The 22,093-nt window shown below is 46.7% G+C and overlaps 1 protein-coding gene across 1 annotated transcript; it reads right to left on the bottom strand.

Annotated features, from left to right (window-relative positions):
* Positions 1-455: 455 nt before the first annotated feature.
* Positions 456-21,776, bottom strand: ADGRF5 (adhesion G protein-coupled receptor F5). The gene is made up of 20 exons (XM_042832596.1): positions 21,660-21,776; positions 21,159-21,219; positions 20,418-20,588; positions 19,395-19,571; positions 17,694-17,821; positions 17,182-17,240; positions 16,628-16,770; positions 15,719-15,931; positions 14,924-15,157; positions 13,366-13,530; positions 13,027-13,245; positions 12,101-12,319; positions 11,096-11,245; positions 9,846-10,039; positions 8,828-9,001; positions 6,482-7,846; positions 5,520-5,561; positions 5,373-5,432; positions 2,441-2,525; positions 456-1,772 (listed from the first exon to the last, which is right to left on the bottom strand). Exons 1-20 carry the CDS (start codon positions 21,774-21,776, stop codon positions 1,693-1,695), a joined length of 4,056 nt encoding a protein of 1,351 aa, XP_042688530.1. The 3' UTR covers positions 456-1,692.
* Positions 21,777-22,093: the final 317 nt, after the last annotated feature.

Raw genomic sequence — 22,093 nt, 5'->3', positions numbered from 1 at the left:
TTAAATCAGAGGAAGGTGCCAGGGCAGTGACTGTTCCATTGCTAGAAAAGAAATCCAGAGATAAGCTGAACCTGGTAGGATGTCATTAGAACACCATTTAACTGAACGCCTTGCAGTTAAGCAGAAGATCCAGGTGATGGCAACTGTCAGAAAACAAGTTTGTGTGGCAGCCCTCACTTCAGCAAAGGGTGTTCATGGAGGGCACAAGGAGGAGTTGGGATGAAGGGTTGGGCCAGCTGAACAAATGTAGTCAGCTCACCAAAATGCCACACTCCTGAGGTGAGCAAACTGTTGGTGAGCCCACTGCTCCCCTTGGCTCTGCCAGTGACCTGGCTCCTGTTGCTGAGAGTGGGTAAGGCAGCTACAGAGTGGCTGCTAATTGGCTAATTGTGTTTCAGTTCTACTGTTAGCATCTACATCTTCAAAGAAAAAGAAACTGCTTTCAATATCAATAATACAATTGATTGATGCTTGTTTATTGTCTGCATTCGTCACCATCTGCCCCTGCCAAACCATCACACGTGCTTCGAAGAGCAGGCAACAGTTTCCCATCCTGGCTCACTCCGAAGTCCTGGGAACAAGTTCACTGCCAGTAAACACAGTCCTGATTCCCCAGGAACCAAAAGGGGCTGTACCTGACAGTCCTACTTGGTACTGGCCTCACATTTAAATCTCCATGCATTGTGCTGTGTAACACCTCGATGTGCCACATGTATTTTCAGGCTCTTTCATAGCCCTCTGCTTGAAACAGGAGTCCTGCCTTGTAAAGGCATACAGGCTTGGAAATAACTGATTCCACAAATGTAGTCACAGAACAGTAATTTATACAAAACCTTCCACCCTGCCTGGCACATGCTGCTTTACATTCATGGCAGAACTGACTCTCAGCACTCCCAGTGTGATTCTTCTCCACAAGGAGACCTAAATGTACAGGCTATACAAGAGACTCCCTGCATACGTAACAATAAATAATTACAGCTTCTTCTGTGGTAGAGAGCAGCAACCCTCTTTTTCTTACTATATTACATATCAAGGAGAAACAATTAAAGATATAAAACTTCCTTTTCTTCAGAAAGTGCTACATGGAGCTTCCAGTACATTCTATCTGAAAGAAACCCCACAGGAATCTTTATGGTCTTCATTTTTTTTTTTCTGGGTCAAAAGGGGTGATTTGAAATGGACTGTCTTGGTTGTGAACCTTTGGTTCCAGAAGTCTCTGACACAGCCTTCCCAGGCTCTAAGAGGAGGGCAGGTGGGAAGCGATGAGGTACTTGTTTATCTGCACAGCCCTCTGGAATCATCTGGAGATCTGATGGGGGAAATACTACAAGTACTGGACAACAGCTGTGGATAGCACTGTGATTCGTGGCTCAGTACTGCATAGAGCGAAGCACCCTCTTAAAGGCTGAGAATTCTTCAATGGCTTCACCAGCACTTGAAGGTCTTCGGATCCTTCCAACTCCAAAACCTCTTGTTATCTCTTCTGCTATTGACAGCTCCTGTAAAATTCCACCTCACAAAGCTTCCCTGCCTTACACGGGAACCAGAGCAGGTTGGTCCAGAAGAATGCACCCAAGCACAGTTTGGTCAATGGGAAGCAGCCCACTGCTTGACTCACAGACACTTTTTGTGTGTATCACGGAAAGGGCAGAGATCCTTTCATAGTTCAATGGTTTATCATTTGCTTGTGCTTCAGTTGAGCAAAGAATCTGACTTGGAGGTGTTCTCTGTGGAAGCACTGGACGGCTCTGAAGAAGATACTGTGTATTTTCCTGCAAAACAAGAAAGCGATCAGATCGAAGGACAGACAGAGTGAGATACGCTGGGATTGGCACGTTGGAAAGGATGCCCAAGGAGGCTGTGGATGCCCCATCCCTGCAGGCATTCAAGGCCAGGCTGGATGTGGCTCTGGGCAGCCTGGGCTGCTGGTTGGCGACCTGCACACAGCAGGGGTTGGAGCTGGAGGAGCGCTGTGGGCCTTTGCAACCCAGGCCATGCTGGGATTCGATGGTTCTGTGAAAATAAAATCGTATCTGGAGTGGTGACATCCATGAAATGGCTGCCAGCTAACCTTTGACAGTTCCAAGTTCCAAGGAGGGGGGGGAACACCAATACACTTACCTGAGGAGCACTGATCACGGTAACAAGAAGCTCAAAACAAAGCTCAATTGGTGGCCTTTAGAACTGCTGAAATATGCCACAATCTGACAGCTGCTTTAGTGTTAGACAGTTGCACTGCTAGCACTGCTACAATTACAAGCAACTGTACTAGTGATTCCACTGATTTGTGTTACTGCAGTTCCTTCTCAGTAGAAGATGGAGTGCTATCCCTGCACCAACAGATAGGCAGATTGATGGATAGGGATAAACAAACCTTCGGAGTGGGAAGTCGGGCCAAACCTTGTCAGTGCTTTAACAGAAGAAATCTACTGTCACGTACCTGTTTTGCCAAATAAGTTGTTGAATGTTCTTGAAAATGGATAGCTCATGGAAAACATTGGTGCCACAAGGATCAGGGATGTTGACTGAAAGAGAGAAATGGCTTTTTGTCAAATGCTTAGAACTTTCTTTGCAGTCACATGGAGAAAAGTAAAAGGTTAAAATAAAAAGCTGTTCTGCAGCACAGATGGGACAGGTTAGATGTTTGTATGGCATCAGTTCACTCATTTGCATTTTTATGATGGCAGTGGAGAAGATAGACAAACTTTAAACAAAACTACCCAGCACAAAAGGTGACAGCCTATCTCTAACCATTGCTCAGTTGGGAACACGGTGTAAGCTTCAGGGTCAGTCACAGAATCACAGAATCACAGGGGTTGGAAGGGACCTCTGGAGATCACTGAGTCCAGTGTCTCTGCTACAGCACTTCCCTACAGCAGGTTGCACAGGGGTGTTCAGATGGGTCTTGAATATCTGCAGAGGAGGAGAGTCCACCACCTCCCTGGCAGCCTGTGCCGGGTCAAAGTAAGGAATTTCTTTCTCATTTTTTGTGGAAATTCCTATGTTCCAGTTTGTGCCTGCTGCCCCTTGTCCTGACACTGGGCACCACTGAAAAGAGCCTGGCCCTTTCTTCTTGACACTTGCCCTTTAGATATTTATAAACATTAATCAGATCCCCTCTCAGCCTTCTCTTCTCCAGGCTAAACAACCCCAGCTCTCTCACCCTTTCTTTGTACAGGAGATGCTCCGGGCCCCTCATCATCTTTGTGGTCTTCCACTGTGGCCTGAGCTGGCAGGACACCGTTGGCCTTCATGGGCACAGAGCACCCTGGCTCATGGACAACCTGTTGGCCACCAGGACCCTCATGTCCTTTTCTGCAGAGCTCCTCTCCAGCAGGTCAGCCCCCAGCCTGTGCTGGTGCATGCAGTTATTCCTCTCCAGGTGCAGGACAGGACTCTACACTTGCTCTTGTTGAACCTCACCAGGTTCCTCTCTGTCCAACTCTCACCCTGTCCAGCTCTCGCAGACTGGCAGCACGGCCTTCTGGTGTGTCAGCCACTCCTCTCAGCTCCAAATCATCAGCAAACTTGTGGAGGATGGACTCTATTCCTTCACCCAGGTCATTGATAAAGGCACGGAACAAGACTGGATGCAGCACTGGCTCCTTGCGAGCATCACTAGTTACAGCCCCCAACCAGACCGTGCCCCTGATGGCACAGCCCTCTATCAGTGTCAGACAGCAGAATGTTCTGGCCCTTTATCCATTAAGGGTGGCAGGAAGGCTGAGCTGTGCACTTGGGATTGGCCATGAGAGCTGCTGGGATAACCAAAGGCACATTGAACTCTACGCACTAGAGGGAGGCGGAATACAACTGCGTTCGGTCCGGAGAGCTTTTGCTGCTAAAATGCTTCATTTTCAGAGCTGGTATCATTTGAGAAATTAATGGGATTCCTTCAAGAAGTATATTTTAAAAAAATACAGAATTAAATGTCTTTCTCTATTCAGTCTCTGCTCACTAGGTTGTGCCATGGTGGGGGAAATAAGGCCTATATCATAAAGGGAGAGAGGAAGGAGGTAGATGAATAACATCTAAAAATTTTGACCAAGGACTTGGATCTTGCTTTATTTGCTCTTTTCAGTAGAACTGCCATGGAAACGGGACAACCCCAACAGTCTGGGGCAGCTTCAACAGTGTCAACTTCAGCTGAAAGTGTTTGGTCTGGGAGATTTTGTTAGAGAGGAATTCAGAACTGGGGTTGAAGGCTTAACAACTTGCTCCTTCTCCTTTATTCTGCTGGATGTGCCAGTACAGGAGGTAATGAAAAGCTACCATGCTTAATGATAGTTGTGTAAGTTATTCCTCCCGTCCTGGGAAAAATGAGGTTTTCCAGAAGTTGAAATAGCATCACATCCAGCAGACATCATCTTCAGGACAGAGACAAGGAATGGCACTTTAAAAATGCATTAGGAAATATTCCTAGCTATGAATTCCCAGTGGAATTCCTCCTGCAGAAAACACTGGAAATACTCAAAGTACCAGTTTAAAAAAGACAGATAAATTATTCTCAGGATCCAAAATGAAGAAAGCTTCAGCAGAAGATAGCCAGAATTTTCTGATTGGTCCCAATGGGAGGACAAAAGGTGGTGGGCACAAAGGCAAAATAAAAAAAATCCCACTGAAAAAGGGTTCCACTGTGAGCAAACAAAAGAGTAGATGGGGCAGAGAGGTTGGGGAGCCTCCATCCTTTGAGCTATTCTGAGTTTTCTTAAGCAATACTTCAGCAGATTCTTCTGAATAAATTCTGTTCCTATACGAAGTGAAAACTCAGCACCATGAGAGTGATTCAGACACTACAGGAGTGACACAGACACTTCTGCAATCTGAATGAGATGACATCCAGAGGCTCTTCCCAACCTCAGCTGTTCTGTGATTGCAAGTGGACACAACCTGGACAAAATGCTGTTTCCTCCTCCCATTTTGTATTCTAGGAATCAAGCTGGCTCAGCTATCAGCTGCCTTACAAGTCCCAGCAGCAGCACGGCCATCCTTCCCTGCCCCAAGAAATTCCTTCTGAATTTTTCTTACATTGTGAATAATTAATGGTGCTCCCGGAATTGTCTTTTTTCAAACTGAAAGTTCCAGTTACATTTTGTACTTTATTTCTTAGGAAATTCAGTATGTTTTCATATACTGCTCTAGATCAAATGTCCTCCAAGCTCCTTCTTATTTTTGACCAATTATTGTAAGTGAAATAATGAACTTTGAAAAGGGAAGTGTATTCATATTTGTGTTGTTAATTTCTTTCCTTTCTCTGGTCAGTTCTGAAAAATAATTCAGCATACACAGTGCAATGGACTTAGGAGACAAATGGAGAATGTTGGGTTATTCAACAGTAACTCAGAAATATGTTCTTAAATCAAGCATTTCACCTTTGTTTGTTGTGAACTCCATCTGGATAGTGAATTCCTCTTCAGCAGGGCTTCTTTTATCTATTTGTTCAAGAAAGAAAAATGCAGTGACTGTGTACAAATTCCAACAATCTGTCACATAATACAGGAAATAGTTTGACTTCTTACCTTGTTGTCCCACAGAGTCCCAAATACCAAAATGAATAATCCCTAGGAAACAGAAAATGACATATTTGACAACATCAACTTTTAATTGCAGTACCTCACAATTATCACAGTCATTGTCCGTGCTCACTATTAGAACTCCAGACTCTCTGATAGAAGGCGTTTTTGAAGTGCATTTCACATGATGATGGACTGTTGATGCGGTTGGAGTTCTCCAGGATGGACTGAATACCTGGTTTAGAAGATGACCCGGGTAGTTTCTAGCATTAAGTACATTTGGAAGAACGGGTATTTGTATATGGGAGGCATGCCTTCCTATTTTTACAAGCTGGAAGGTGCACAATAGGAAAGGCAGGAGAGATTGGTCTGGAGTGTGCAGGTTTGAGGACATCCTTAAGAGACAGAGCAGACATAACTATTGCTGTCTTTAAGAAATCCTGTTGTATCTAGATCCTGCTGGCCTGGTTGTAAAAACTGCTGACTGAAAATTCATCCATGGGTTTGGTCAGTTTCTCTCTTAGTAGCACTACTCAGCTGTCTGGGGGGATTTTCATGTAGTTTATAGTTCCTCATCACTTGAACCCACAAGAGGATCATGTGATGCCTCCAGATGCACTGTAATAAGAGCAGAACTTGATGAGCTGTAGCTTGCCCAACTGAAAATAATGGGGCAATTTTCCTCATCTTCAGGATAGGAGTTCTTGCCAAAAGCATTGGCAAAATTAGAAGTTGTGTCTGTGCCAGATCAATCTACGAGGCACATCTGTTAATGAAGCTGATCATACAAGGTGTTTCTGAATGCCTGGAATGGGTTTCCCAAAGAGCCCTTTGGGAGTGAAGATGTGTAAGACAACTCTGAGCTTTCCTGTGCTGTTTTAATTCCCCTCAAGCACAGCACTGCAGGAATGTCACTACTTGTTAAACGGGCATAAGACGAAACAAAACCATGCCTGTGTGTAACTCACCTGCAAAGCGTTGAGCAGAGCGAAGAGGATGTGGAAGGCTTGGTGGCTATGTTTGATGATGACGGTAAGACCAAATCCCCAGGTGAGGCCTAACAGTGGTGTCAAGATGATGAGACTTTTGCAAATTTGAAACAAGGTCTTCCGCTCTTGCTTGTTTGTCCTGTCCCCAATGTTTGGCCTTAGTATTTTTATTATCACAACTGCAGTGATGAACAAATTCATGGCCACGATGGCCAGGGCAGGTATGACAAAGGCCAAGATAGCTTTACTGTCCTCCCAGTTGAGCCAGCAGGCATCCTTTCTGGTGTAAGTGTCCCATGGCAGCGTGACAGCAATGGTGGTGACAGCGAACACAAAGGGGCACCCATAACCCAGGCAGAATACCACTGCCTTCTGACACGTCTTGCTTGTGTTATGTAAGATGAAGACTAGTCTGTAAAAAAGGATGAGGCCAAGGCTGAGCATCCAGAAAAAGCCACACAGGTAGAATAAATGGATGAAGAATGTGGCTGCAACACAGATCTCTCTTCTTCTCTGCATGCTGCGTTCGCTGATGGAGGCAGTGACAATGAACCAAACGTCAGCAATTAGGAGAGATGCCGCTGTGTTGAGAATACAGACGTGACGGACGTAGGAGGTTGTGTTGTTTGTCACGGTTTTCCAAACTAAGGATTCAATTACAATGCAGACCACTAAACTCAAGATCGAAATGGCCAGGCCAATGTGGGTAATGTAATCTTCAACAGAATTTGGAGCAGGTTTATCTGGTGACATCAGAATGGAGAATGGCGTCAAGTGATTGCAGGAACAAAGGACATTGTCTTTTTCCTCTGTTAGTGTGCAACTTTGATTATCCCAGCTTCCCCTACTGTTGTTGAGGTTGAAGTCCCAAAAGACACACTGGGGTGCCTTCAAAGACAGGTCTTCTTTCTGAAAGGTCATATTAATATGGAAGTTCTGGCTTCTCTCACAGCTCAGAACTGTTGATATCACCAAGCTGTTCACATACATGTCCACATTCACAGGCAAAATACGACCAAGAGCTGAGTAGGCCACACTGACAATGGTTGAATTTGGAGGCAGAGTCTCGATTTTATCAATCAGCACACGAGCTGTGAGGTTTCCCAGGTGGCTGAAGTCCTTATTGTAGTCTGTGTGGCTATGTCCTGTGACAACCATACCTTGCAGCTCAAGGGTTTCAGTGGACACATGTGGAATGCTGTTATTAACCGGTAGGAGGTTCTCAGAAAATCTTTCCACTGCGTTCAGTAACAAAGAACTGAAGGATATCGGCCCTTGATTCAGGTCAGCCCAAAGCTCCTTCTTGGAATCAGCAACAATAACATCCACTATAGTGAAGTAATCCTGTAACAACAGAACAACAATGCTGCAAGTGAAATCTTGTACGAATACTTGTTTTTGATGATAATTTCTGGACTGACCGAGAATTGCCTGTTGAAAAAGCCCTACGTGTTCTTCTTTTGTTCAGTCCACATGAAATATTCAATTATTAATCCTTTCCACACCCTATTTTCAAGTCAAGGCTTCCAAAGTAATTTGCTTAGCTTGTCTTTATATGTTAATATTTTCTCCAGCCTTCTTTCCCAGGCCTCAACCTTTATGCTATCTTTGATTTTTTTCTATCTCATTCTCCAACTAGAAAACAAGTCTTCTTGCCCATTTCTGCTCAGAAGAGCAGTGCTATTCCTCCACACCTGACAATCACGGCTTACAAGTATTTCTATGATATGTTTTGCAATTCAGTTGTTGTAACATCAGTTGATTTTCCTTGCATCATTGTGGACCCTGGAATTTACTGTCCCTATCCTTATTTAAAGTCCATTTTCTATTCTTTCTCCTATTCCATCATTCATAGAATCATAGAATCAGCAAAGTTGGCTAAGACCCACAAGGTCATCCAGTCCAACCGTCCACCTACGAGCAATATTTCTCACTAATCCATGTCCCTCAATACAACGTCGAACCGTTCCTTGAACACCTCCGAGGTTGGTGACCCCACCACCTCCCTGGGCAGCCCATTCCTTGGCCTTTGCTCTAATCTTGAATCCCAGGGGCATTTATGGACCCCTAGAACATTTCTAGCTGCTAAGCTAGAATACAGCAACCTCTCTTTCGTGCTTAAGCTCCTAGTCTTCATCATCTTCCATAAATACTTGTTTCTTTGACATCATTTAATCTTTGCGGTCACTCTGTCTCATTCCTTTAACTCCGTCCTGTTCCTGACTCTAACTAACCACAGCAGTCCATCAGGAGGAATGTCATTCTTTATGACAAAAGAGGCCAAAGGCGCTGATGAGTATTAACAAGTGTTAAATAAAACCTTACGATGATGGTGGACTTCTTTGCTTCTATTGGAATAGAAGAGATGTTGTAGAGGATGGTAACAATTGCAGCAAGGTTTGCAGAAGAATTGTCATCTTGCAGCAGTACTATCTGATTCTTCAGGTTCTGAAGGAAGTCAGGTAGGCCGGTTTTTGCACTGGGACTGTTGACCAAGGACTGGAACAGAAGATAGCAGTGTATCACATGTATGCAGTTTGCCTGGAGCTTGATCCTCCTTCATAATGGCTACAGCAATACGAATCATAGAATCATAGAATCATAGAATCACCAAGGTTGGAAAAGACCTCAAAGCTCATCCAGTCCAACCGTTCACCTATTCCCAATAGCTCCCACTGAACCATGTCCCTCAACACAACATCCAGCCTTTCCTTGAACACCCCCAGGCTCGGTGACTCCACCACCTCCCTGGGCATCCATTCCAGTGCCTGACCACCCTTTCTGAAAAGCAATACTTCCTCATGTCCAGCCTGAATCTCCCCTGCCGTAGCTTGAAGCCATTCCCCCTGGTCCTATCACTGATGACACGAGAGAAGAGGCCGACCCCCAGCTCACTGCAACCTCCCTTCAGGAAGTTATAGAGAGCAGTGAGGTCTCCCCTGAGCCTCCTCTTCTCCAGGCTGAACATTCCCAGCTCCTTCAGCCTCTCCTCATATGGCCTGTGTTCCAGACCCCTCACCAGCTTTGTTGCCCTCCTTTGAACACGTTCCAGGGCCTCAATGTCTTTCTTGCAGTGAGGGGCCCAAAACTGGACACAGTACTCGAGGTGCGGCCTCACCAGTGCTGAATACAGGGGAACAATCACCTCTCTGCTCCTGCTGGCAGCACTGTTTCTGATGCAAGCCAGGCTGCCATTGGCCTTCTTGGCCACCTGGGCACACTGTCGGCTCATGTTCAGCCCAGCATCAATCAATACCCCCACGTCCATTTCCTCTACGTCTTTGAATAACACAGAGAGCACCATACTGCCAAGAGGTAAAGTTTGCCCCTCCAGACACGTTACCTCTGCCGTGAGCAGCAGGCTGTTTATCTGTTTGGACACGCAGTCATTCTTCTCCATCTTCCATGACTTGCTGCAGCACTTGTAAATTTTGCAGCCTCGGAGAAAAGTAGTGTTTAAAACAGAGCATGACTTTATTAACACGTCTCCTTCCCTTCCAAAGGTATTGTTTTCTGAGCAGGAAATGATGTTCTCATCTGTATTGAGGAAAAGACATCAAGACGGAAAGCTGAGAAGCATAGAGATGAGTAATTTACCTCCCATCAGATAGGTGACCACACAGCATTCTGAGTTCTTTAGATTAGGATTTCAGTTTTTTCTCTTCGTTAATTATGACCTTTCAGTGGGTATATGTCTCAGAAGTGTTTTTTTTTTCCCCAATAACTACCAAGCTTTCACTGCTCTCCACAGCAAGTATATACAGAAAGATTAATTTATATCTTCAAACATTCTTCCAAGGCCTAAGAGAATCTTTTTTGAGAGCAGGGAAATATTCTGGGTCCCCGTATGCTGGTTCCTCTACTATAGGCTTGTGGTGTTTTGCTCTCAAGGAGAAGCTGCAATCAAAACCTGGTGAAAAGAACGTTGGCTTCTAAATTCTCATGTCAGTTTTTTTTTTTTTCAATCATGAAATGAGAAAGAAAACTGAAGAGAGCCCCTTGTTTTGGGGTACTTGACTGAACTGCCAAATGAACACCCAGTGTTTTAGGCTTTGTCCACTGGATTACATGCACCATAGGGGTGGGGTTGTGACTACACTGACTGCTTATGAACTGTAAGTCTCTTTGTACCTGTGATCGTTTCTAACCTGAGTTAGTTTGTTATGCTGAGAGACTCAGTTCTGCTGTAGCCCACATAGGAAGGTCGTATGAAGGTCTTGATAGTGATGCCTTAACACCTTTTTGATGAACAGAGTGTCTGCTAGTTGGCTTTGATTGGGTTATTCACAGTAGCTGCCACTTAAAATCAAGTGTCTGCATATATATGTGGCACTGTCACATAACTGCCTGCTCCAGCACAGGGTGTGAAGACAGAACATCTTGTTGAATTATTATTATTTTTTTTCAACATCAGCAAAATGTGTGTTCTCCTCTGCATTCCAAAATTTCCAGCCAGAAAGGAGACAAAAGTTCTTGGCAAACAAGAACTGTTCGTGTTGTCACCCCCGATTAAACTAGTGACATCTGCTTTACCAGAGATACTGGGATTTCCTATGCAGCAGCCAGGAGGAGCTCTGTGCTTATGACACTTACCAGCTATCAGGTTCAGCTGTATCCTCTCGCTGCTGACCTCCTGCCCAATGCTGTTCACAAACTTGCAGTGTGCCTCGAGCTCCTTTCCCCTGCATTCCGTTTCTGTGTAATTGTACGAGTAGCACAAGAAATTTCCTCGCTTCTTTTTTTCTGCATGGAAAGTTTGAGGTGGGTTAGTGCTGGTTCTAGGCCACCCAGCTGGCAGCAGAAAGCTGACATTTCTGTCTGGGCCACAGCCACGTCTGTCTATGGATCTTTTGAACTCCAGATCTGTCCCAGTCTCCCATTGCTTCGCAGTATGCCCCAACTGCAGTCTCCTCCAGAGAGGACCCAACACATCTCAGCAACCCGACCATCCCTCCATCTCCCCCTGCTCACACTTCAGCCTTTTTTTGTCTTTTTGCTCCTGCCTGCTTTCTGAAATAGTTCAGCTGTTCTGTGCTCACTTCTAATCTAGCTATTTTGTCACCTGCCTGAAAATTTCCAGTCTATAGAGGTGTCCCAGGGAAGCCAAACACCCACAATAAGATTAAAGACATGGAAGCCTCAGCTGCTGCAGGTGGTATCTACAACCACAAAGAAGACAGATCTTTGAATTGTATTCAAAGATGTGTTGTTATTCTACATTTTTCAGAAATTAGTGGAAAGTCATGAGCAACACTTCCTTGATTCTCATTTCAAACAGGTGGCAGAGAGGAATATAAAAGAAAATAAATGTAGTTCAGCATTCCCCAACCAGAACGGTGCTGATGATGCTTCCCTCCCCCTGCCCTGCATGGTGCCTCATTGCCATGGCAGCACACCAATTACTCTTCTGAGTCACACTCCCTAGGCCTGGCAACCATCCTAAAAAGCCCATTTCTGTATCTTTTCATACCCTTAGTGGTACTCACAGGTAGTCGTAATACTGGTTACATGAACATAACTGAAAACAACAAAAAACTACAGGGTCTGGGTTGTAGTACGTACTGTAACTGATGGTTCCACAACTTTACTTTTGCTTACCAGCTGGAAATTCTTTTTCTTGCACCACAAATCTAACATCATAATCTTCCACGGTGTCATCACTTATGCAGCAGTTGATGGCTTGGGGCGTCCTGCACATGATAGGTGCTTGAACGGGGTCTATCCGGATGTGCTGCTTCAGGGGCAAGGGAATCACATTGATTGTCATGCTAGCAGAATTGTTCAGGGAGTCCTGGGAGAATGTGCAGACGTAGGTGCCTGAGAGCAGTGACACAAAAGCCAGATCTTAGTCAGTGGAAGGGCTCCTCAGCTCTTGCATGCTCATCAGCCCATCAGTTCATCACAAGTACAGTCCTGGCAGTATCGGGATTTTCTGTTCTCGAGCAATTTGAATTTTAATTCTCGTTCTCTGTGTCTCCCATGATGAAGTACCTCAGCTATTTGCTGGGCTGGGGATGCTGAGCTCTGGGAGCAGGTCCAGAGGAGGCACTGAGATGATCAGAGGGCTGGAGCAGCTCTGCTATGAGGAAAGGTTGAGGGAACTGGGCTCGTTTAGCCTGGAGAGGAGAAGGCTGTGGGGTGACCTCATGGTGGCCTTCAGTGCTTGAAGGGAGCGGATAAACAGGAGGGGAACGGCTGTTTGTGAGGGTGGATGGTGATGGGACAAGGGGAATGGTTTTAAAGTGAGACAGGGGAGGTTTGGGTTGGATCTGAGGAGGAAGTTTTTCATGCAGAGGGCGGTGAGGCACTGGCACAGGTTGCCCAAGGAGGCTGTGGATGCCCCATCCCTGCAGGCATTCAAGGCCAGGCTGGATGTGGCTCTGGGCAGCCTGGGCTGCTGGTTGCTGACCTGCACACAGCAGGGGTTGGAGCTGGAGAAGCGCTGTGGGCCTTTGCAACCCCAGACATTCTATCATTCTATGATTTCACTGCCTTTGTAGCTGGTGTCAGCCACGTTCACTCACCATTCCAGTCTTGAGTGGCAGTGTTCACCTCGAGCACTGATGTGGCTGTGGATTTGTTGGTTGTAATGCACGCAGCGCATTCTACTGCTTGTATTCTATCTCCAGAATGGATTTCCCATCTGATGCTGTCATAATTGCTCACATCACTTTCACACTTTAGACTGAAGCCATATCCCTCGGAAACTGATGTGTTTACGCTGGAAGATATTCTTACCTGGGCTGGGACAACACAAGATAAATGTCACTATATTGAGGGCCGCTTGTCAGAATGATTGCTTTGCCAATGGTGTGCACTGAAGAGACTCAGACAGCGGGTGGTCTCTTGCTGTTCCCTCTTACCTTCTCGGAAGTAGGTAATTCGGATGTCCCAGCTGCTCCGGGCGCCGTGCCCCGTCTGCAGCTCACATGTGTATGTCGTCACCGTACCCGACTGCTCGGCCAAGCACAGCGAGTCCATCATGTTGAGCTTGTATTCAGTGCAGTTACTGCTGAAACTGGGGACTCCTAGAGAGAAAAAGAACTAACTGAAGGTCAGGGGGCATCTAACAGCAGTTGGGTTCTTGAAATCCCAAGCAGTCACACTAGCTGAGGAAGCCCAGTGGTTTTGTCAGCGCCCTCTGATAGAATGCCACTTGCACACATCAGTGCTGAAGTCCTTTCTAATCCTTCACTCTGGAAGTGCTCACAGAAGTCTCAAAGGCCCAATGCCCCTGCTTTCAGCACTGCTCTGCAGCCAAAATTAATGTAACTTAGAGCCACAGCAGTGCTTGGATGTGTCAGGATGGTTAACTAGTTGCCCAAGGAGGCTGTGGATGCCCCATCCCTGCAGGCATTCAAGGCCAGGCTGGATGTGGCTCTGGGCAGCCTGGGCTGCTGGTTGGTGACCTGCACACAGCAGGGGTTGGGACTGGAGGAGCGCTGTGGGCCTTTGCAACCCAGGGCATTCTATGATTCTATGAATTGAGGGTGTTCTGGATCAGCCTGACCTCACTGCTGTATGTAGGAAACAAGGTAGGCAGTACAGGAGGAAAGCCACTAAGGAAGCTTGCCAATAAAGGGCAAATAAGGGCTGCTGCAGCCCAGCTTTCACCTCTTTCTGCAAGCACTGCTGCACAGCAGTGGCTGTGCTCCGTGGCAAGGACTGTGCATGAACTTTGAAGGTTTATCTGTATGTCCCCCTTCCTGATAAAGTCCTTTTACAACAAACGTTTAGCATGGACAGAAAATCCATACCCATAAAACATTTAAGGAATCCATACCCAGTAAATACTAAAGAGGGCATTAAGCTGGTTATAATGGACTTTTGTGAGATTCTCTATTGATGTCATTTCATAACTCCCTGCAACACACTGTGCTTGGAGATACATTAACTCTCACTTTCATGCTATTAGTAAAGCCTAACAGGAAGTCTGACTCAATTGGTATGTGATGGATCACAGCCCCGTGTGGAGTCAGTTTTTAGGTAAGATGGAGCGGTTTTGAGGGGTACTACTCATCCCTCTTGGTTTCCCCATCTTGTTATGTGGTACACAGAGACTTTCTGCCCCCAGGGATGACGCTGCAGATAATCATAGACACCCTTACAATTCATTGTTTCTCTCAAAACCAGAGGATGCAAAAATAAGCTTCTTGGACAGTCAGTGTGATGATGGTCCAGATGGCTGTTTCCAGTCAGGATGGCACAGATGTGAGTATCTGCACAGTGCACGGAGATGCCCAGATGCCCAGAATCCCATCTACACTTGGGCAGTGCCTATGGAGTCTGTACACACTTGGCCCCACTCTGTGGCATACCCCATGCACACCTTAGGCTCTGGGCTAGCTGCTGCTGAGCTGCATGAGGTCTCGGACAGACATGCAAACCAAGCAGTGAAAGGCAACCTTTTGTAAATCTCACCTGTAATATTGATTGCTCCATTCACCTTCCAGTTGCCAGTAAGCAGTGGTAATTGTCCATCAATGCAACAGAACAGCACAGGGCTGTTTGCCTGTATCTCAGGGCTGTTGCAGCTAACTTTATCATTGTTTGAGTATGAGATGATACGTAGTGGAGACACTCGTATTTCTTCTGTGCCTCTGTATATCAGATTTAGAGACAGGTATCTGCTTGTAAAAGTGCATGTGTAGGTACCTGTAAGACAAAGACAACATCTTTACACGCAGCACATTTTGCTGTTGGTTCCCCTACATTTGGAGTTGTGAACTGGGAGCTACTTTGCATCGAGTTTTAACATGTCCTGGCACAATGTCACCCATTTCCCTTACTCTGATTTTCAAAAAGCTCTAAACAAGAGCACGTGAAAAACCAAACTCTGTGGGCTCTTACTTCTTGGGTTATGTTTGCAAAGGGGTCGAGAGCCTTTGAGGCAAAATGCAGTCACAGCCTCAGTTACCTCACACAGAGGACGAGGCAGCCTCACTGCTGAGCAGCCACTCCTGTGATGTGATAGGGGACACTGGCACCAAAAACACCCATTGTCAGTCTTCCACATCCTACTGGCACTGCAGGTCAGCAGGTGGTTCATTACAGAAAACAATCAGACCAACAAACGACCAAAAGCTGACAGGGAAATGATGAGGGATGCTCTGTTGTCTCACTCCAGGGAGTCGCAGTCACTGCATGCCTCTGCTTCCCATAGAATCAGTTACACCAGAGATTTGCATCTGCTCTTTTAATGACAGGAAATCGTACCAGAATCCTCCTGTGTAACGTTGATAATTGTAAGAACTGCCCGTGACATCGCAGTGCTGTTGTCTGTCTTCATGGAGTGCCGTGAGCTGTTCACGATGATCTGACTGCCATGATTCCAGGTCGTGTTCTCAGCCGTGGCGTCCACCTCGCACATCAGTTGGATGGCATCTCCTTCAAAAATGTGGGCAGGGCTCACAGTGAAGTTCGTGCGATCTGGGAAGACAAAGTGCAGCATTCTGCATTATTGCATGGTGCCTTTCATGGTAGAAATCTCAGCTGTTCTGCAGCTGCACGCAGTTTAGGCTGCAGGGCACTGCCTCTGATAGCAGATACTACATTATCCACAGGATCTTCTTCTACCATCTCTGTCAGCCAAAGGTCCCAGGCAGCTTTACGAAGGTGGACTTGTACCAGCTCTGCTTTCCAAGGAGGAAATCTGGGAGAGAACCAACCCAAGGAGAGGGCCCACAGAGAGAGCTGGTCAGTGCTCAGACCAGGAGAGATGGCGGCACTTTGCTGGGCACTGTGCTGCAGCAACTTGGACAAAGTGCCAAGGAAATCAGAGGGAACACGTTCTTTAAGGCAGCTGCTTGTTCTGGCGTGATGGCGTGGAGAGTATGGGCAGCCTGACATGCAGAGAGCTCAGTTCTGGAGCTGAGCTCAAGGGATTCAGTCTCTCTCCCACGGAGATACTGCATCAGGCTTTAACAGAGTAGCTGGAAGGGTTTGGTTTTTAGTCAGAAATGCTGCATGCATGGCCATCTCATTCAAATTCTAAGCTTTGGTGAAATGAAGCACAAGGTGAAATGAAACAGATGAGAAATAAGCAGTTTTTGTAGGTCCAGAATTAGATAATCAGCAACATAAGGTGAATGCTGAAGGGAAAGACTGGGAGAGTTTTGCACTTACTCATTATTTCTGCAGTGAAGGAGGTGGGCTCTATGTTGTACGATTCATCCAGGTACTGTACTACACGTCTGCTGGAATGCTCCAGCTGATGGAAGCTCGCTGATCCTGCCTCCACTCTGTAGTTCACATCAACACTTCCAGGCCTGAGCAGACAGAATGAAAGAAGCACCATGACCTGGCAGCCTTGCATACCGGAGTATTTCTATACTGTGGGACCATCTTGTGTGCCTAGGAAGGCTCCCGTAGGACTCACAGCTTGCTCTGGTATATAAGAATCATAGACTGGCCTGGGTTGAAAAGGACCACAGTGACCATCTAGTTTCAGCCCTGTCTATGTGCAGGGTCACCAACCAGCAGACCAGGCTGCCCAGAGCTATGTTATCCATAGTCCTACTTTCATGCTAAGGTTGGGATTTCCTCTGAAGCTATGATACTCTTATTTCATACATACATACTGTGCATGAGTTCTAAGCAGAGTGAGTGCAGGCTTTGCTGAGCTGTTGCCTTGAGGAGAGATTTGTGCCCCCTAGGAAAACATGAAATTGTTTACTTACCTGAAACCAGTTGTTGTTGCTGACACAAAGCCCGGTAAGCATCCATAGCCAACATTAAACTGTAAACAAAGACACATGACAAGACTTGAATCCTCTGCATTATCACTCTAGTGTAACTAAAATAGGGAGCTTTCCATCCAACATCGCTGTGAGCGAGAGCGTGCAGCGTATCTGACAGGATGGGCCTTGCCACTGCCACCAGAATACATTTACATGGATGGTTTCATTCTCTACATGCTCACGGGGATGTAAGCTGGAACCAATAATGTGATTTTTTTCATATTTTTGATCCAAAAGATTTCTGAATACTTCTTTGTCTTCCTATGTGTTAAAACAAAGGGGAATTTTGTCCTAAGCTGTGGCCCACTTCATAGCTACAAGTGCTGCAGTCTCTGCAGCTTCCCCCTGCAAAGTGGGGCAGTGACAGTGACAAATCAGGTGCTGAGACACAGGATAAATGCTGCTTTTTAAGAGGGCTTTGTGGCTTTAAGGATGGAAAACAAAATCATTACCGCTTTATCGAGGTCAGCTTTGTATTTTTTGTATAGCTGTGAAGAATGATTCCTGAGATCATCATGGAAGGCTGTGCCAAGTCTTACTGACATATTCATTACAGTGGGCTCTCCCATACCACATGAGTCTGTAAGGAGAGGCGTAAAAATAAATCAAAAGCAACAATTACAATTAAAATTAGCTTTTTCTACTAACTTAAACCTAACTCTTACAACTTCACAAGGTTCATCTGCATGATAGAAAAGTTACAGTTCTCATAATTTCCCACACCTACTTTAGATGTGTGCCATCTGCTGAATACCCAGACCTCCTCTCCAGCTAACAGTAAGCTGTAGACTAGCTGTAGTGTTTAGACCACCACCAGAAAGTGATGTATTCAGAAGCTGATATGCAGCTTTCTTGCAGTGATTGAATTGCTACACTATTTCAGTTAAAGAGAGAATTTAGGTGAATAATTTTGACCAGGTATTTAACTTACACATAGCAAAAATTGCATGGGATGAATCACCCCCTGTGTTTCACTGAAATGAATGTAAAAAATCCTTGATGGCTTCAGGAGGATGATATTCTGGGTGAAGATTCATCCGTGGGAAGAAGAGAGTACAAAATACTTGGACATCAGAGCCCACTTTAGGACAAGGCCATTCCACGCAGAGGAGGAATGTGGTGCCCAGGGTCCTGGACTTCCAAAGGATCTGAATTTCCACGATTCGGTGCCTTGTAGAGCTACCAGGTCTAATCCATGCAGTAAGAGCACGGTGTTGCCCTGTTTCAGAACAATTGCCTCTGAGTGCAGTAGCTAGCATGGTGAGCTGACAGCGCTGGGCTGCCCAGCTTAGCTCTGGAGCTGCCTCTGTGTTCCTTTGCTCCAGCACAAGCAGTAGTGGCCTCCTCAAAGCCTTCATGGGCTCTGTCTTGGGTTGCAGAAGCAACAGGTAGAGCTGCATCCCACTCCTGTTAGCCTGAAGGTCCAGCCAACAGCCAGGCTCCTAAGAAGTCATGGGCTCCTAAATGAGTCATCATGAGAGCCACAGAATGAAAACTAACAAAAAACATGTGCTGGGTTTTTTTTTTTTTAATTTCTTTTATTCCTTCTCTCCTCTGGAGTATTTTGACACAATTTAGTCACATTTGTAAGATCTGTTAATGAAAACCTGAGAAGAAGTAACTGTCTTTGCTTAGCAGAAATTCCCAGAGGCACATGAGGGACTGCAGGAGCTGGGGCTCTTGCATGGCACTACATGTCTCCACATAACTGTGTTGAGAGCGCCCCCCCCCAGTCACAGAATCCCAGCATGGCCTGGGTTGCAGAGGCCCACAGCGCTCCTCCAGCTCCAAGCCCTGCTGTGTGCAGGTCGCCAACCAGCAGCCCAGGCTGCCCAGAGCCACATCCAGCCTGGCCTTGAATGCCTGCAGGGATGGGGCATCCACAGCCTCCTTGGGCAACCTGTGCCAGTGCCTCACCGCCCTCTGGGGGAAAAACTTCCTCCTCAGATCCAACCCAAACCTCCCCTGTCTCACTTTAAAGCCATTCCCCTTGTCCCATCACCACCCACCCTCACAAACAGCCTCTGAAAGAAAATCCAGGGCATTTCTGCACACTTCCACATTCATGGCAAGGAGGCAGCCCAGCGCTCTGCTCCAGCTTCAAAGCAGCACAGGGCTGTGCAATGCTCAGGCGCAGTGTAGTTTTTCCTTACCTTTATTCTGAAGCTCACAGTAGGGCCCAAGAAAAGGCTTTTCTCTGGTGTAGCCACACGGCTGGCTGGGAGCTAGGCTGATGGAAGGGCAGCTGATCAGGTCACTGCACCCCGTGCTCGGCCAGGCATATCTGCTCTCACAAGAACAGCAGCTCTGGTTCTCAGTGGTCACACAGACTGGTGTTGGACAGACAGAGAAACACTGTAAGAATGACAGGATCACAACATCCCAAGTGTGGAGGCACTCCAGAGGATCCCTGTGCCCAGCCCCGGCCCCATACGGCACCCCCAGCCCCGGTCCAGCGGTGTCCCAGCGCTCCTCCGGCCGCTCGGCCCACCGCCGTCTGGGCGCATCCTCGCCCTCAGGCCCGGCCCTCCCCTGCCGCAGCAGAACACGCTGTTAACAAACTGATTTTCACACTCTGCACCCGGCCCTCGAGGCCTTGAAAAGATCTGTTGTTTTGAGAATGCCTCCTTTAACTGCTTCTTGGACTGTCGGGAATGGTCTGAGATTCCTCCCTGTCCCTGTAAAGGCCTGGTGCATGAACTGCATTAATTGCTTGGATGTGATGTTTCACAACCGCAGTTAGGTAACAAAACCTGCCCTGTACCCATAAAAGTAAGCCTGGTGCTGACTGCATCTCACACAGCCTGCCAGGTCAAGCAGAGCCCCTTGCAGTGATTTACACTCCAAACACAAGTGGGAGGGAAGGAAACAGTCTGATGGCTGTTGTCGCAGCTTCCTGAAACTTGAAAGTGACTCAAACTGCTTGTTATTTAAACTGGAGCGAAATTCTTTGACTCAAGCTTCCTCTGGCTCTGTCCCTTCCTTAGGAAAAGAAAAGCATTTGGGTCTACTAATGCTAACATTATGTAAAGAAAAGCAGTGGGGTGGAGGTAACAAACGACGCTGTGTGACAGGGCTTTGCTGGGTCTCTCAGTGGGCAGCAGAGACCATGGGAGATACAGAGTACTGGCAAGCAAGAATGTCAGCCAGAATACAAAAATAAACAACCAACCCACCTGTTGTAACGTTGACACTTGAAACTGTCATTTCTACATCTGAAATATTGGTTGAAAATGGAAGAGGGAGGTTTCTGAAATACTCTTTGATTGGTTCCACGTAGGATGAATTCGTAAGGCTTACTTCAATGTCAATGGCATACTCCAGGGGTGGGGGGTCGAAAATGAGCACTGGAAGAGAAATGGCATTAGACTGCAAAGCTGTGTGAGGGCAAATATTAAACTGGGGGTTTCCCAGATGGCATTTGGCCTTTTGTTGCAATTTCACAGCAGCAGAGTTTGGCATTCTGTTTAGGAACACTTCCAACTTTCTGCTGTGCAGATATTCTGCACTACTTCTACCTGCTGCCTGTCCTGCCATAGCCAGATATCTGTGGTCTCAGACCAATAGGAAGCAAATATAGATGGCATAAGATATACAGAGAAAAGCCATCTCATCCACCCTCTCCCTTGAGTCAGTAAGTGCCCAACAAGAACTGAAGCCATGCTGGGTTATCCTGTGACCCCACACTGCTCAGCAGCTTGTGCTTTGGTTTTCTTCCTCTAAAATAAGTTTCATCTTGCACAGGAACTTTGCTCATACGTATCCATCTATGACTGGGCAGAACTTTGCACCTCTCTTATTTTTGTGTTTTTACTGCCTCTTCTTTCTGACTGCCTGTCTCCAAGCACTGTCCCAGCACTGACCTCACACATGGCTTGCTGGAAACCCACTCTGCTGCCATACATACATGCACATACCATTTTGCTTCTGCCTCTGCAGCTCTGGTTGGAAGCTTTCCTCTCCTACCTCCCTGCCAATCTGTGGGAGAAACAGAGAGAAGTTCTGTGAAAAAAAACACCAAAGTGAAGCTTTAACTACTGTGGTTGGCATGAGAAAATAAGCAAAGAAAACCTTCCCGTTAACAAACTCCTCCTCTGCAAGCAGAATGTCTGTGTCTTCTATGCAGGGAAATGCTAAACCCCACTGTGGTTGAACAGGGAGCGGTGGCATGGGTTCACCAGGCTGGGTTCACCCAGGGTGCAGCTGAGTGCCTTGCAGATCACCCTGCTTTTTCAGTCATGCCTTGAACTACAGTGACGCTGACATTAGCAAGGAAAGCCAGAGAACAAGCAAAGATGTAGGCAGGAAGTTTGTGGCTTGGCCAGTTTCTTGAGCCCTGCTGTAATCATTGTTTACAGAAGGGGTGAATAGGCTGGCAGCCCTTCAGCCATCTCTGGGCACCGAGGAACATCTGGCACCTGATCTGGGCTGGGCTCTGTGTCACGGTGCAGCAGCAGTGAAGCTGGCAAGGTGTGCAGTGCTTCTCCTGAGTCAGCTGCCATGCACGACCTTCTGTCATCCCCTTCATCCCCCATCTTTGCACCCAGTGCTTTCCTTTGCAATTACTCTCCCCAGCGACTGCGGCGGTGCTAAGTGCTGCCCCATGTACCTCACATAATTCACACCAGAATAATGACTCATTTGCAAGGTGCACCAGTGATCAGTGACTGCTCTTTTCATGAAAAATACCAAAGTGCTCTGGGCTGCAGATGGTTGAGAAGAGCAGAGCAGGGAGAGGGAGGTGATCGTCCTCCTCTGCTCGGCTCTGCCATGAGGAAAGGTTGAGGGAACTGGGCTTGTTTGGCTTGGAGAAAAGAAGGCTGTGGGGTGACCTCATGGTGGCCTTCCAGTG

The sequence above is a fragment of the Centrocercus urophasianus genome, unplaced genomic scaffold (genome assembly GCF_019232065.1).
Source record: "Centrocercus urophasianus isolate 14NV4802_14NV808 unplaced genomic scaffold, USGS_Curo_1.0 seq_39, whole genome shotgun sequence".
Taxonomy (NCBI): domain Eukaryota; kingdom Metazoa; phylum Chordata; class Aves; order Galliformes; family Phasianidae; genus Centrocercus; species Centrocercus urophasianus.
This window is presented reverse-complemented; position numbering and strand designations above follow the sequence as displayed.